Source organism: Gouania willdenowi, chromosome 17, assembly GCF_900634775.1.
Source record: "Gouania willdenowi chromosome 17, fGouWil2.1, whole genome shotgun sequence".
Classification (NCBI taxonomy): Eukaryota; Metazoa; Chordata; class Actinopteri; order Blenniiformes; family Gobiesocidae; genus Gouania; species Gouania willdenowi.
In genome coordinates this window covers 14,787,125-14,800,258 of record NC_041060.1, presented here as the reverse complement: position 1 = coordinate 14,800,258, position 13,134 = coordinate 14,787,125, and the positions used below count along the sequence as shown (strand labels likewise).

At 36.9% G+C, this 13,134-nt stretch overlaps 1 protein-coding gene across 6 annotated transcripts; it reads left to right on the top strand.

Annotated features, from left to right (window-relative positions):
* The first annotated feature begins 1,326 nt into the window (after positions 1-1,326).
* Positions 1,327-12,290, top strand: LOC114479635 (heterogeneous nuclear ribonucleoprotein C-like). 6 transcript variants are annotated; one of them, XM_028473406.1, is made up of 9 exons: positions 1,327-1,472; positions 4,701-4,812; positions 5,804-6,069; positions 6,282-6,354; positions 7,465-7,518; positions 7,678-7,850; positions 9,815-9,928; positions 10,726-10,880; positions 11,759-12,290. In XM_028473406.1, the coding sequence occupies exons 2-9, from the start codon at positions 4,808-4,810 to the stop codon at positions 11,855-11,857; spliced, it is 939 nt and encodes a 312-aa protein (XP_028329207.1). In that variant the 5' UTR covers positions 1,327-1,472; positions 4,701-4,807; the 3' UTR covers positions 11,858-12,290. The 6 variants fall into 6 exon arrangements, with proteins under 6 accessions (XP_028329207.1, XP_028329206.1, XP_028329209.1 ...); XM_028473405.1 differs by having other exon boundaries at positions 1,330-2,325; XM_028473408.1 differs by lacking the exon at positions 1,327-1,472 and having other exon boundaries at positions 3,949-4,812; positions 5,804-5,889.
* Positions 12,291-13,134: the final 844 nt, after the last annotated feature.

Below are 13,134 nucleotides of genomic sequence, written 5' to 3'. Positions count from 1 at the left end.
CATGAGGATTTATTTTCAAAATGTAAGAAAAAGGTTCTATAATTCCTGACTGAGAGCCAAACCTAATCATTTTAGCCCTCTGTAAAGGACATTAGTATTTTTTTCAACATGTTTTTACCCTGTAAGCAGCCCTAACTCATTCCTAAATGGCTGTACAGAGGACACCCTGGCCTTTCCAATGACATATCATGTCTTAAAATGGAATATCTTTTTTTCCCCATGCTGAAACTAAATGGAAAATGCAGCAAACTACTTTTTTTCCTTGGTTGTCAGGAGGATATGTTAAATCACAAAAGTGTATTTATTACCTCAAAATTGGCATTGAATGAGTCACGGCTCGTATAATTTTTTTTTTTTTTTTTTTTTCTAACTTTGTATAAATATCCAAAGTATTTTCTTTGGAAAAAAGAAAAAAAGAAACATCTGAATAATTCATATTAGCCTATTCTTGGAGATGTCTCACCTAAATGTTTGTTGTTGTTGTTGTTGTTGTTGTTGTTGTTTTGTTATCAGGATATTCAGTAGTGGTCTTCATAACAATGATTATATTTATTTTAATTGATTATCTTTTAATTGTTTTAGGTTATGCTAAAATGACAGAACCAACAAAAACACAGATAGATTAATTAAAAGATTTTTTTTTAAAAACTTCTAGATTAAATAGTTGCAATATTAACACACATTTGTTGGAATAATCTGTAGCAGGAAGTCTCTGTTAACCAAGAATAGTTTCACTTTTATCAGGCAACAATATTCAGCCCCTTTACATGGTTTGTTATTCATTTCTTAACTAAAACATGAAGATAAAAAAAAAATAATTCCTCCATTAGCATCCTCTTATTTTAAGGCAACATTGCCATCTCCTGGCGTTGCTTGTTGTCGTTTTAAGAGACATTTTCTTTCACAATCTATATGTGGCTTTTGAAATTGTATTCCCACAATTTTGTGATTTGATGGATAAAATTAATAAAGACACAACATTTCGTCAAAGCTAATTATTTAAGACGTACAATATTTGCTCCGTGTGACTCTTTAAATTTTATTTTTTTTTTTCTCGAGTTTCTTTCCACTGACACTGTCAGCATTTATTTAGTAATATAAATGTGTAAAATAATTTGTTGATAAATTCTGTTTTCACGCTCTGGTCTAATAATTGTTTCTGTTTCAAACGCCAGTGTTTTGAAACGCGTCGGTAAAGAACCCACACACAAACTAGAGCACTGTTTCAATTGCCCAACCACACCGCCAAAGGCGGTTTCCTAGCTGTTAAAAGGAAACCACCAACCCCCGCTCCCCCGGACTGGCTTGTGTTATAAATCCAGCCCCTCCACTTGTTCCCATTCTGTTGCCCGTTATGCTAGCCTGGTTCACTTGCTTTCGGGCTGCGTAGCTTGTGCTCTCATAAGGACGACCTAAGTATCTAAATTGACCGATTTTACCGAAACCAAGACATTTTGCCCGTACAGGTCGTGGTGAGTATTTTGTTCCCAGATTTTTTTTTTAATTTTTATTTTTCCTTTTTCTTTTTGGATTTTTTCCCCCACGATGTTTTTCCCGATTTTGAACAGGAACACAATGAACGTGCTGGCTAGTGGAATTGGCTAGCTTAGCTCATTAGAACTCAAAACGCTGCTTGAGGCTTCTAAGAACACTTTTCGTGCATTGCAGCTTCTGTTTTTAATCTCCTAGACCATTTTTTGAAGGGTTGTGTTGCCTTTTTTTAATCAAGACTTCTCCTTTGGTGGGACTGAATTGCTTTTTTGGCCTCATCAACTAGCTAATCGGCTAGCTAACGGCGGTGGTTTGTTAGCTGCAGAGTCATTTTGGGCCTTTGTTGGTTGCAGATTGACTACGGGTTGAGCTGGACTTTGCACGTTTTTTGTACGCATCCAAGCAAGTGGTCTGGTTTCAGTGAATTTTTTTTTTTTTTTTTTTTTTAAACGATGTTGTTGACCGACGTTAGCAATGCTCCAGCTACAAAGGCGCAGGGCCTGCAAATCACCCTGTGGCCTGGCGGTGGCGCTGTCCATGTCCATGCGAGTGTTGTAGCTGGATTTAGTACATTTTTAACATTCCAGACACTTTTCAGGTAGATGGACATTTTAAGCTGTACATTTTTTATTTTTACTTTTTTGTCTCTGTGATGAAGAGGGTTTTTCCAGTTTTGCCTGTTGGTTTTTAACGCGTTGGACTCTCAGCTGCTGCAGTTTTTACACTTATTTTTCTTCCAAGTGTCAAATCACATCCATTAAACTTTAATGAATGAATATTTTTTTGGCCTACTGTGTGTCTCAACATCAATGAATTTGCAACTACGTATCAGAGGTTAATGCCCCTATTAATTTATTATTGTATAAACTTAATTTTCATTATTGGATCCATCTCAGTAATATTTCAATAATACTTTAATTTGTTTTTATCAAATGGCTGATGGAATATATATTTATTCCTGCTAAGCATCATTTAAAATAAAAAATAATACAAATCCTCCTCAGAAACAGTTTTATACTCTAATCTTTTCTAGGTAGGAAATGCAAACATTCCTTTTAGGTATGATAAAAAATGTATTGTGAATAGAATACTTGGCAATTAGAAATATAAGCTTCTACTTCTACTCAGTTTTAGTAACAATGCAAGGAAAGTCAACATTCATCTGGTACAACTAATAAGCAAACCTGTACAAATGTTAGCAAAATAATTGTGCAGGTTATTAATTTGTAATCCACTGTCCCTAATACATCAACAAGGTTTTCAGTCCTTAATAATGCTAGCAAACCTTCATAATTTTACTAGTGAATGGTTGGAAGGCAATCAAGAAAAACTTAACATGGTGCGCCAAAATTAAATGGACCTATTTATTCTTTTCTAGTAAAATTAATGTCAATTATTCTGTATTCATTCTTTTTAAGGCAATATTTAATATTTGATTCATAGTTTCTAAATCATGTGGGTTTTTTGCCCTTAGCATTCCGTAGGTCAGTGTTTCTCATCCTTTTCTGTCTCATACATGTACCCCTCCGAGCCTCTTTAAATTCAGACTGTACCCCTGTCACTCCAATGTAGTAGCCCTTGTTTTACTTCCTCTGAACTCTCCTTGAACAACAGCAGCTTATTATTAAACCTGTGCAGTTTACCTTGAACCAAATATCAATAAGCTTAAGAGTTGCAAATATTAAAAACTAATCAATAATTTTTTTATGCATTCATAAATATTGTAATATGATAATTGTTTTGATAATAAGTTTGATATTTATGTTACTAAAGATTTTTATTCCATTTATGCTGTTTATTGTCAGTGGGTGGAAAGGTTGTCCGCTGAGCTAAGCAATATGCTTATGAAATTACTCATCTTAAAAATAATTTCATAATTGTTTCCAAGTACCCCAAGGAAGGGGTCCACTTACCCCTGGTTGGGAACCACTGCCTTAGGTGATTAAAAAAAACAAACTACGTGTTTCGTATCAGGCGCATGTTTTCCTTCAATTTTAAAATGCTGTCAGGCCTACATTCAGTATTATACAACTTCATATTGACTGAAAGGCTTGTAGAGTTCACATTTCAAAAAGTTTGTCTCGAGACACTGACTATGACTAATATATTGTTTATATGTTGGTGCAGAAAGTATGTCTGAAAGAGGTTTAAGATGCACTTCTAATAAAGTATGAGACCATTTTAAAGCTGGTGTGCATAAATGACATATATAAACCAAGTCGGGATGAGTCAATGTGCTTCTCTGCTAATCAGGGTTGGGGTCAATTATAATTGTAATCACATAATTGATAATTACTCAGTCTGCGCCAGGGTAGCTGTGGTTACAATAGTAGCTTACCACCACTAAGTGTGGAGTGAAAGAATAATGCCTTAATTCTGTAAAGAGACTTTGAGTGTCTATGATAAAGCGCTATATAAAATTGATGCATTATTAATTAATTACAATTATGATTAATAATTGTAATTTTTAAAAATTCTGCTGCTATCATAATTAAAATGTAATTGAGTTTAGATAATTGACTGTAATTGTATTTGCATTGAAAATACAATATACATTGTCAATTATAATTTAACGCTGAACTGGGGAAACCCTGTTACATGTATTAAAATACGTTTCATATTAAGCATATTAATTGAAATCGAGGGGTAAACAGACAAAGGCTCAGATGCCAACATGAAAAATATTATAACCTATATTTTCATTGATTAGGAAGCCTAACAAGGTAACCAATAAATGGTAAAGAAATTAGATTTGTTTTTACAGCTGATTTAGTTATCATAAGAGATGCTAACACAAGCGGAAGGTTAACTTTTATTAGGTTATTTGATTCAGAGTTAGTAATTCAAACATAATTGTAATGGACTTTCTGAGGATAAAAATGTAATTGGAAAAAATGCTTGTCACTGTAATCATAATTGAAAAATGGAATTGACCCCGACCCTGTTGCTAATGACATCTTATTAGAAAAATAATGTACAAACCTTATTGGCTATTCTGACCCTTGAACGGCCCCTTTTACATACACTAACCAATGTACTACATATGCATAAGAGGCACACATTAGTCTCACAGTAGCCATAGTTTTCCATCATAATTTGGGACGGTCGCACCTATTTCAGCACAGACTCTCGCAAACACACCGACCAGGTAAGACTTACCACCAGATAACCCTGCTCAGCTTGACTGAGGTTTCTTTTTGTCACCTCAGTATAAATCTCGAGGGGCGAAGGTGAAGGTCATCACACCAGCCCAAACTGAACAGACCCCAGCCCACAGTATCAAACCTCACAGACGACAGCCCTGCACACAGACGCTATGGAGTGAGTGATGAAATAATACTGGGCCCCCCCACATCTGTCAACTGGGGGCTCTGATGGCACCTATGTTTACATGTTCACATCTTCTGTCGTCCAGGAAAAATTCAAGTGTATGCTTTCTAGGAGAATTCACTTAGTCTCTCCATCCCTAGAGACAGACTTGTCTGTTAGAATAATGATAGAATGTAATAGAATAATTTACAAATGTGTTGTAAAGCACCGTCGTAAATGGAGGTAATTATTTTTGTCTTAACTGGTATACCTGAGCGTACCTGTTTACTGTGGTTAAGGCTGATGTCTGTTGGATTAGAAATTGCCTGCACTGCTTTTGATCTTAAGATAAAGTATTTTGAACTTCAACACTGGTAAGAAATGGTGGATGAGGAATGAGTGTTGACACAGTGTTGGAAAACAGATTAACAAAGGGTGACAAGTAAGTGGCAGCAGCTGTTGATGGCAATATTAACCATGAATTACATTTCCTCTTCACATTATACAAATGTTTAAATGGGATTTATTTAAGCAGAGCAGGTAAAATAAAACAATGAATTATTTTTTAGTGTCCCTCAATTTGGGATGTAAAAGCTTTTTTTTTTTTTTTTGTGTCCACATTGGATATTAAGATAATTACGTTAGAACCACAAATTGATATGAAGGTAATCTCCCAACATATGCCACCATTTCAGTTAATCTAAAACTCTCGCCTATCTAAAAGCATTTCATATTGTTTGACTTGCAAAAAAATCACTGAAAACAGATAAATACAGTTTGGCTTAAGTTTCAAAGCAAACATCAGTCCTGGTGAGTATTGCCTCCTAAGGTGGTTTCTTTGCTCTTCACATCCTGCCTGTGTATCACCCTCAATTTTAAGGAAATCGGGCTATGCATGTTTCCAGATTCACACTGAATGGGAGAGAAAGGGTGACGGATAGAAATAATCTCACCTGACCTCCAAGTCCTAAACGTCTCTCTCTGTGTGTGTTATTTCCCACAGCCATTCACCCACAACCTCCAGCCTGATGGCCAGCAACGTTACCAACAGAACCGACTTCCGCTCCCTCAATTCCCGGGTCTTTATAGGTAACCTCAACACCCTGCTGGTCACCAAAGCCGATGTTGAGGCCATTTTCTCTAAATATGGCAAGATTGTGGGTTGCTCGGTCCACAAGGGCTACGCCTTTGTTCAGTACGCCAACGAAAGGAACGCTCGCGCTGCTGTGGCGGGGGAGGACGGGAGGATGATTGTGGGACAAGTTCTTGGTGAGGCTTTAGCCTGATAACCTCTGTTTGAAAACCATTTACATCCAAGCAGCTTTTGATCTGTTGGGCATTGGAGACCTCCGAAGCACTTTAATGCAATTCTTCACTGATAATACTTTTCTAAATGGACATCATAATGTCGGGACAATTCACCTGTGTGCCACAAAGAAAGTAATGGGTCTTGAATCTTTAATTAATATGTTTTCCCTCAGATATAAACCTGGCTGGTGAGCCGAAACCACACAGGTCAAAGACCACCAAACGCTCTGCTGGAGACATGTACAGGTCAGTCTAAGTCAGGGTTTTTTAACCTCGGGGTCGTGTCGTGAGTCACCCCATGTAAGGTTGCCTGAAATGTCTAGTAATAATAAAATAATTTACTAATTAAAATGATATTTAAAAGTTATTTATTTTTAATTATCTGCTCTGCACAATAAAAAACAATGCATAATATCACAGATATAGACATACAGTGCAGGAAGAAGAAAGCTCAGAGCTTAAATATGTATTTTTTTTCTAATTAAAACGCTACACACAATCTCAAAAAGCTGTATTTCTATACTTTCTCAAACATAAAACTAGTTAAAATAAAATGCTGTAAAAAAATATTTGAGCTGGGGCATATTATCTTTGTGCACAAATGCTACTTCATAGGTACTGTATAGTTTGAAGGGCTACCAGTTAGAAAAGCACTTCCTAAATACTACATTTTCACAGTTTCACTTTAATTAGAGGGTAAGATAATAAGGAAGGCTAGCAGTAACTTAAAAAGATGAAACACTATTTCTAAGTGATATCATTTAATTTTTGTGAAATTTTATTTAAAAAAATCCACCTTGCGTTTTTTAAAATCTTATATATATCGTCTATCATATTATATATAACATACAGCACTGACTTTAAATCAGATCTGCAACATTTGTCACAATGTTTTAGTGAAAATAAAAATTTAAAGGTGGATAATTTAATACTAAAATTGTACATTTTATCAGCAGTATATCTTTACTAACTACATCTCTCATATGTATTTATCTTTAAGTTTGAATCCTGGAAAGTAAATCAGGTTTTAGATGAAACTCATTGGTGACTAGAGCATGGTAGCCCATGAGCACCATGTTGGGGACCCCCGGTACAAACAATATCATTTAAAAAAAAAAACACTGATTTTAGAGAGAAATTTGATATAAAAATGGGGTCACGACCCGAAAAAGGTTGGGAACAACTGGTCTAAGTGAACAACAAAAGCAATCATTGCTGTGGAACGCTCCCATTGACTGGAGAAAGAGAAGCTTTTCATGGAACTAAACTCCAGACTTGAGACAATGCCAGAACGGTGTAACTAATCTGTCACGTCGTAACACACTGACTCTTTGTTTCCTCTGTATTTTATCTGAACAGCAGTTCCTCGTTCGACCTGGACTACGATTTCCAGAGAGATTACTATGACAGGTGAGTAAACAACTTGGAGAAACAACACACACACATGCACTCCTCTGAGGAAAAAATATTTGTTTTTAAATAATAATTAAAGGCTTTACTCAAACTGCTCATGATTTGTAAGTTACAAATCATGTTTTTTTTTTTTTTTTTTGCCTTGTTCAACAACAGATTGTACTCCTACCCGTCTCGTGTACCCGCTCCTCCCCCCCCTCTGTCCCGGGCCGTTATTCCGACCAAGCGGCCCAGAGTCAGTCTGAGCGGAGGAGGAAGCGGCAGCCGCCGAACCAAGAGCAGCTTCTCCTCGTCCAAGAGCAGTCAGAGGAATTCTTCCTCTAGACCCAGTGAGTGAAAATGAGACAAAGATACAGTGGTGTGAAGACTTTGCCCCTTTCCTGGGGCCTCATTTATAAAACTGTGCCTAGGTAAGCTCACTTCAGCTTCAATTTACGCTTGTCCCACCCCTGTTTCTATTTCAAATCACAATCAACTCGGAAAGTTGTCGCACGTGAGAAAACACCTTGCTCCGCCCATACGGTGCCTATAAAAGGTCCGGTGAACGCCCTTAATGAATATTCACAATTACAAATTTCACTTAAAATGCGAGTTGGAGGTATTAATTGATGAGGTGGACACACGTGAGAGAGCATAATTTGGTGACAGTCCGCATCACGAATGATAATTGCATTTCCCTGCATGAAATAATAAAAATGAACAGGTAATTAAACACCTTTGGAACATTACATAAATTACAATATTTAATTTCAAGTAAAACCATATTTTTCATCAGTCCCAGGGTATTCACTGGTGAGTGCAGGCCGGGGGCCCCGCAGCACCTCGTCCTCCCTCCCACCGCAGCCTCTTCCGCCCTCTCGCAGCACCTCGTCTTCACGGGAAGGTCCTACCTATAGATCTCTCTGGTCTCTGTAGATCAGGGGTCACCAACATTTCTGAAACTGCGAGCTACTTCAAAGGTACTGAATAATCTGAAGGGCTACCGGTCGGATATACACTTATTAAATACTATATTTCCACGGTTTCATTTTAATTAAAGGGTAAGATAATAAGGACAACTAGCAGTAACTTAAAAAGATAGGAAATGGTTTGCAATTGTTTCATTTTCATTACATTTCATAGGAAATGTAATGTAGCTAGCCACTTTTTAAACTCATCATGAATTCTGTAATATTTTTTTACAAAAATCCACAATTTATCACAAATCTGCTGCTTCTTTAACAAAAATCCAATCTGCAACACTTAGACAAATTTGTCTCAATGTCTTAGTGAAAACAAACATTTCAAGATGGTTAATTTAAAGGTGCAGTGTGTACTCTATTATGTCATTGGTTACTAGTGCTCCTGTTAGAACAAGCCTGAGGGCACCTTTTGTGGTCCATGCGGGCTACCTGGGGTCCGCAGGCACCATGTTGGTGACCCCTGCTGTAGATCCTCACGTACGCCTCCAGCAGTGCCAGATAAGACACTGTGTGTCTTTACGCATTATGTGCGCATTCCTTTTTATAAAATCTACAAGTGTTGCAGCCAATTGATCAGCAGTTTTGCGCAATGATTGTTTGATTTTGATAACAATTATTAATATAAAACTTATTTGTAGGCGTGCGCACGTCACTTACTCCCTGGGGTGTCAGTATAGTTTTTTTCTCCTTTGTTTTTGGCAAATCTATTCTTCATATATATGTATTGTGAAATGTGCAATGTTTGATCATTTCACACAAATGTATCAATTTCACAGAGCTGTTTTTAATTTCATCCTTCTCCTGTTGGGGTCGGAGTTTCTCATGGTTTTGTGCGTGGGTCAGAGCTGCCGTGGAGGTGCGCACATTATCTTTTTATTTTTTTTTTAATAAGTTCCAAATGTTACTTATATGTGGCGTACACTTTATTTTGTACGTACGCATCGTTTATAAATGAGGCCCCAGAACTCTTATTTTTTTGCATGTTTTCCACACTTAAATGTTTCAGATCAAACAAATTTAAACATTAGTCAAAGATAACACAAGTAAACACGAAATTTGTTTTTAAATGAAGGGTTTTATTAATGGAAAAAAAAAAAATCCAAAGCTATATGGCCCTGTGTGGAAAAAGTGGCTCCTGTTGAAACATAACTGTGGTTGATCACACCTGAGATCAATTTCTGTAGCTACACCAGACCACTGTATTGATGTTTGACAAGGTTTTTATTTGTTTTTAGTAATGAAATGGTGTTAAGGGGATGTTGAGATTTTCCAAATATGCTCAGATCAGTGTTTGTAGGAGAAAATGTCTGAAAGGCCATTTTTCTTTCCAGTGAAAGCGGATGAGCTGCAAACCATAAAGCGAGAGCTGAGCCAAATCAAAAGCAAAGTCGACGACCTGCTGGAAAGTCTTGAGCGTATGGAGAAGGATCACGGCAAGAAGTCTGGTAAGAAGAAATCATTTTTTAAATTGGAAATTAAATGTTTGCTGAGGCTAGTTTTATTTATTTTTTTAACAAAATAAACCATCATTGTGAAAACTTGCACAATAAAGATCTTAAAGGGATCCTCCACTGTTTTTGTGCAATTTTGTTGTACTTTGTACAATGACAAGAAAAGGATTGTGTTTTAAATAAACCCTGAGGATAGAAGTCTTTTTGGGTGGGAGTCCTTCAACAGTCTGTAATTTACTCGCTTACTTCATCCAGAGTGTCAGCCGTGCACTGTTTATGGGAGAGTAAAGGTCCCTTAGGAGAGCTCTTCTTCTCAGTTTCATTGTCTACTACCAAACCGCAGAGTTGGAACTTTCCACCCCTGGAGTCATAAATAATTTTTTAACTATTAACTATTTTTATTCTCATTCTGTGAACAAAAAAGGGTTACATCGACATCTTGAACTTTTTTTTAATTATTTAGAGCAACCAAAAACAGCACAAATTGGCAAAAAAGTTGCTAAATGATCTAAAAAATTAGGCTGAATGCTACATTCCAATAGAAAACAATGGGATGTTTACAGACAAATGGAGCCTTGTGATGTCTTCAATCACGTGATTTCAAGATGGCAGAACACAGGCTCTTAAACGGTAAACTAGTCCCCAAAACAGTGGAGGATCCCTTTTTTTTTAATTTATATTTATTACCTGCAACATTTGTAATGTGGAGTACAGGAAGTTCCTTAAACTTTTTTCCTCTTTTAATGTGAGCGACAAGGTTATGTTTAATGTACGCTGATGTTTGTCACAAGTCAAGAGCATAAAAATGGAGCCAGGAGAAGTGACCACGCCTCCCCACTCCAGCAACAAGGAGGACGATGAATCTAAAAATGATCAGGAAAACCAGGACATAAATGACACAGAGGAGGAGGAGCAAGATGAAGGATACCTGCTGGAGGAGGAAGAGGTGGGATATGCTAATCATGTCAATGGGTTTTCAAATGGTGGCTGATGTAACAGTGGGCGGAGCACTCTGCTTTCGTACTTGTTACATATTATCTATACTCTCCAAAATTTCTTTTACAGAAACGAGCACTAAGAATTATTAGTAGTAGTGGATATAGTGACCATAGAAACCCAATATTTATACAGCAAAAACTAGTAAAATGTCATAATTTGGTCGAATACAACTTTTTTAAAAACTATGTACAAAGCTCATTTAAAAATCTTATCCACAAAACTGCAAAAAAAAATCATTAAGAGAGAAAGCAATTCTAACTTTTGAGGAATAGTTATTTTTAAAATGTGCGTTTCAGTTCAGGGGGTCAGACTATGGAACAATCTAAATGACATCAAACTGTCAAGATCACTTATGTTAAAAAAAGAATGTGAAATATATTGTGCTGAAGAAATCTGAGACAGAAGTGTAACTGTATTGTTGTTTGAAATGAGATATGACAATGACTGTTGCAGTTTACCTTTGACTATTATTAAAATAATAATAATGGAGGGGGGCAGATGTTAAGTTTTACTTCTTTCTGTTCCTTTTCATTCATCATTTCTTATTTTTTAAATGTGGAGGAGAAATAAACTAGTTTTAATGTCTTGAATAAAATAAATAAACAAGCAAACATATTACATTAGATACAGTGGAGTCCGTGTCCTGCCGTCTTCCTCTAGGAAATAGAAAACGAGCACATTAGTTATAAAAGGTCTCCATTATCATGTAGTATACTTCAGTGTAAACATTTGGAACTAAAGCCCTGTGTACATGGAGCGCTGTGCTGCTGCTCTTTTGTGTCCATTATGTTCATTAAATCACGTCCTTGTTTACAAAAACTGCAGGTGAAAAGCCAGCAGAGGGATGAGGATGAAGAAGAGGAAGAAGGCGAGCACGTAGAAGACGATGACGGCCAGAGCGTGAACGGTGACGAGGGCTCATAGGTTTTGATCGACCACAATGCATGCCGTGTACTCGCAGCTTTCAGCAGGAATCTGCACTCTCATTTTAAATCATGTTGTAGATAGACACACGCCAGCATGACAACCCACACACTTACACTGTCCCTGGAGCCGATGCTACTGTTTATCCCTTGCCTGTATGACGTCATGGTAACACGAGTAGCAGGTGGATGGAGCGTGTGTTTTTAGGGGAGTTGAGTTGGCCGCAGGAATGTGGACGTTTGTTCTCAGAGGCAAAAGCTCGATGGACATGTCGGATTGTACGGACAGACTTTGAGCTACAGAAATCCAATCTCATGTTCTGCATATGTTTTCTTTATCTGTGAGTTTGTTGGATCTTGTGTCCGTATGTAATGTCAGGTTTTTATACTCTTTAGTTTCACTGTAAAGTAATAAATTTCAATAAAATATCAAAAGTTGGTGTATTTGTTTTTTTTTCTGAAATCACTTGCTTTGTGCTAAAATGAGTGTGATATCTGCCTTATGCTCAATGATTTATAATGGATGTGTTGAAATATCATTACATGGGCCAATAAATACATATATACATTTTAAATCAAGGGTAACAGGAGCAAAACATATTGATTACAGGGAAGAAATGCTTCTTTCCCAAAACCCCAAATACATCTTAAGCCAATTGGAATTTATAAATTGCCCATTTGAGTGAATGATTGAATCAGAACTAGTGTCCTTAAACCAACACAATAACTAAGTTTACGTCACACTACTCTGAGAATATAGGTTTAAGAATGTGAATATGATCTTTTTATCATGGTGTGAGAATATAAAAGTTACTGGGTGTCAGTTCTGCTAGTTTACCATGAAGATGAGCAGCACTGGTGGAGGCTGATGAGGTGGTGTTTGCGGCTGGCGTTGGTGTCGGAGCAACGTTGCTGCTGGGGTCTGAGACGTTCAGAGGGTCACTCCTGAGGGTCTTGTTAAAGGACCCGATGGCAGCTGTAGAGCAGATGTTTTAGGACAGGGGTGTTAAATTATTGGTGGGAAAACAACTGTCAACAAGAATATTCCCTACTTTGTACTTCCACCTTAAAATCAAAATGTTATGATTTGAGTTAAATTGCATAAATTACACATTGATTCTTCATGTTTTTTCTGTCATTCTCACTGTCTCCTCCTAAAGCAATTATGGGAAACTTATCAAAACGGGGGCCACAGAAATGTGATTGTCTGCCCACTGCTCCTCAGGGATGGGTTAAATGCAGAGGACAAATTCCATTAATGTAATAACATTACATGGC

Coding starts and splice junctions, on each gene's coding strand:
- LOC114479635 (XM_028473406.1), top strand. Junction 6,355..7,464: donor TCTGCTGGAGACATGTACAG/GTCAGTCTAAGT, acceptor ATTTTATCTGAA/CAGCAGTTCCTCGTTCGACC. Junction 9,929..10,725: donor GGATCACGGCAAGAAGTCTG/GTAAGAAGAAAT, acceptor GTTTGTCACAAG/TCAAGAGCATAAAAATGGAG.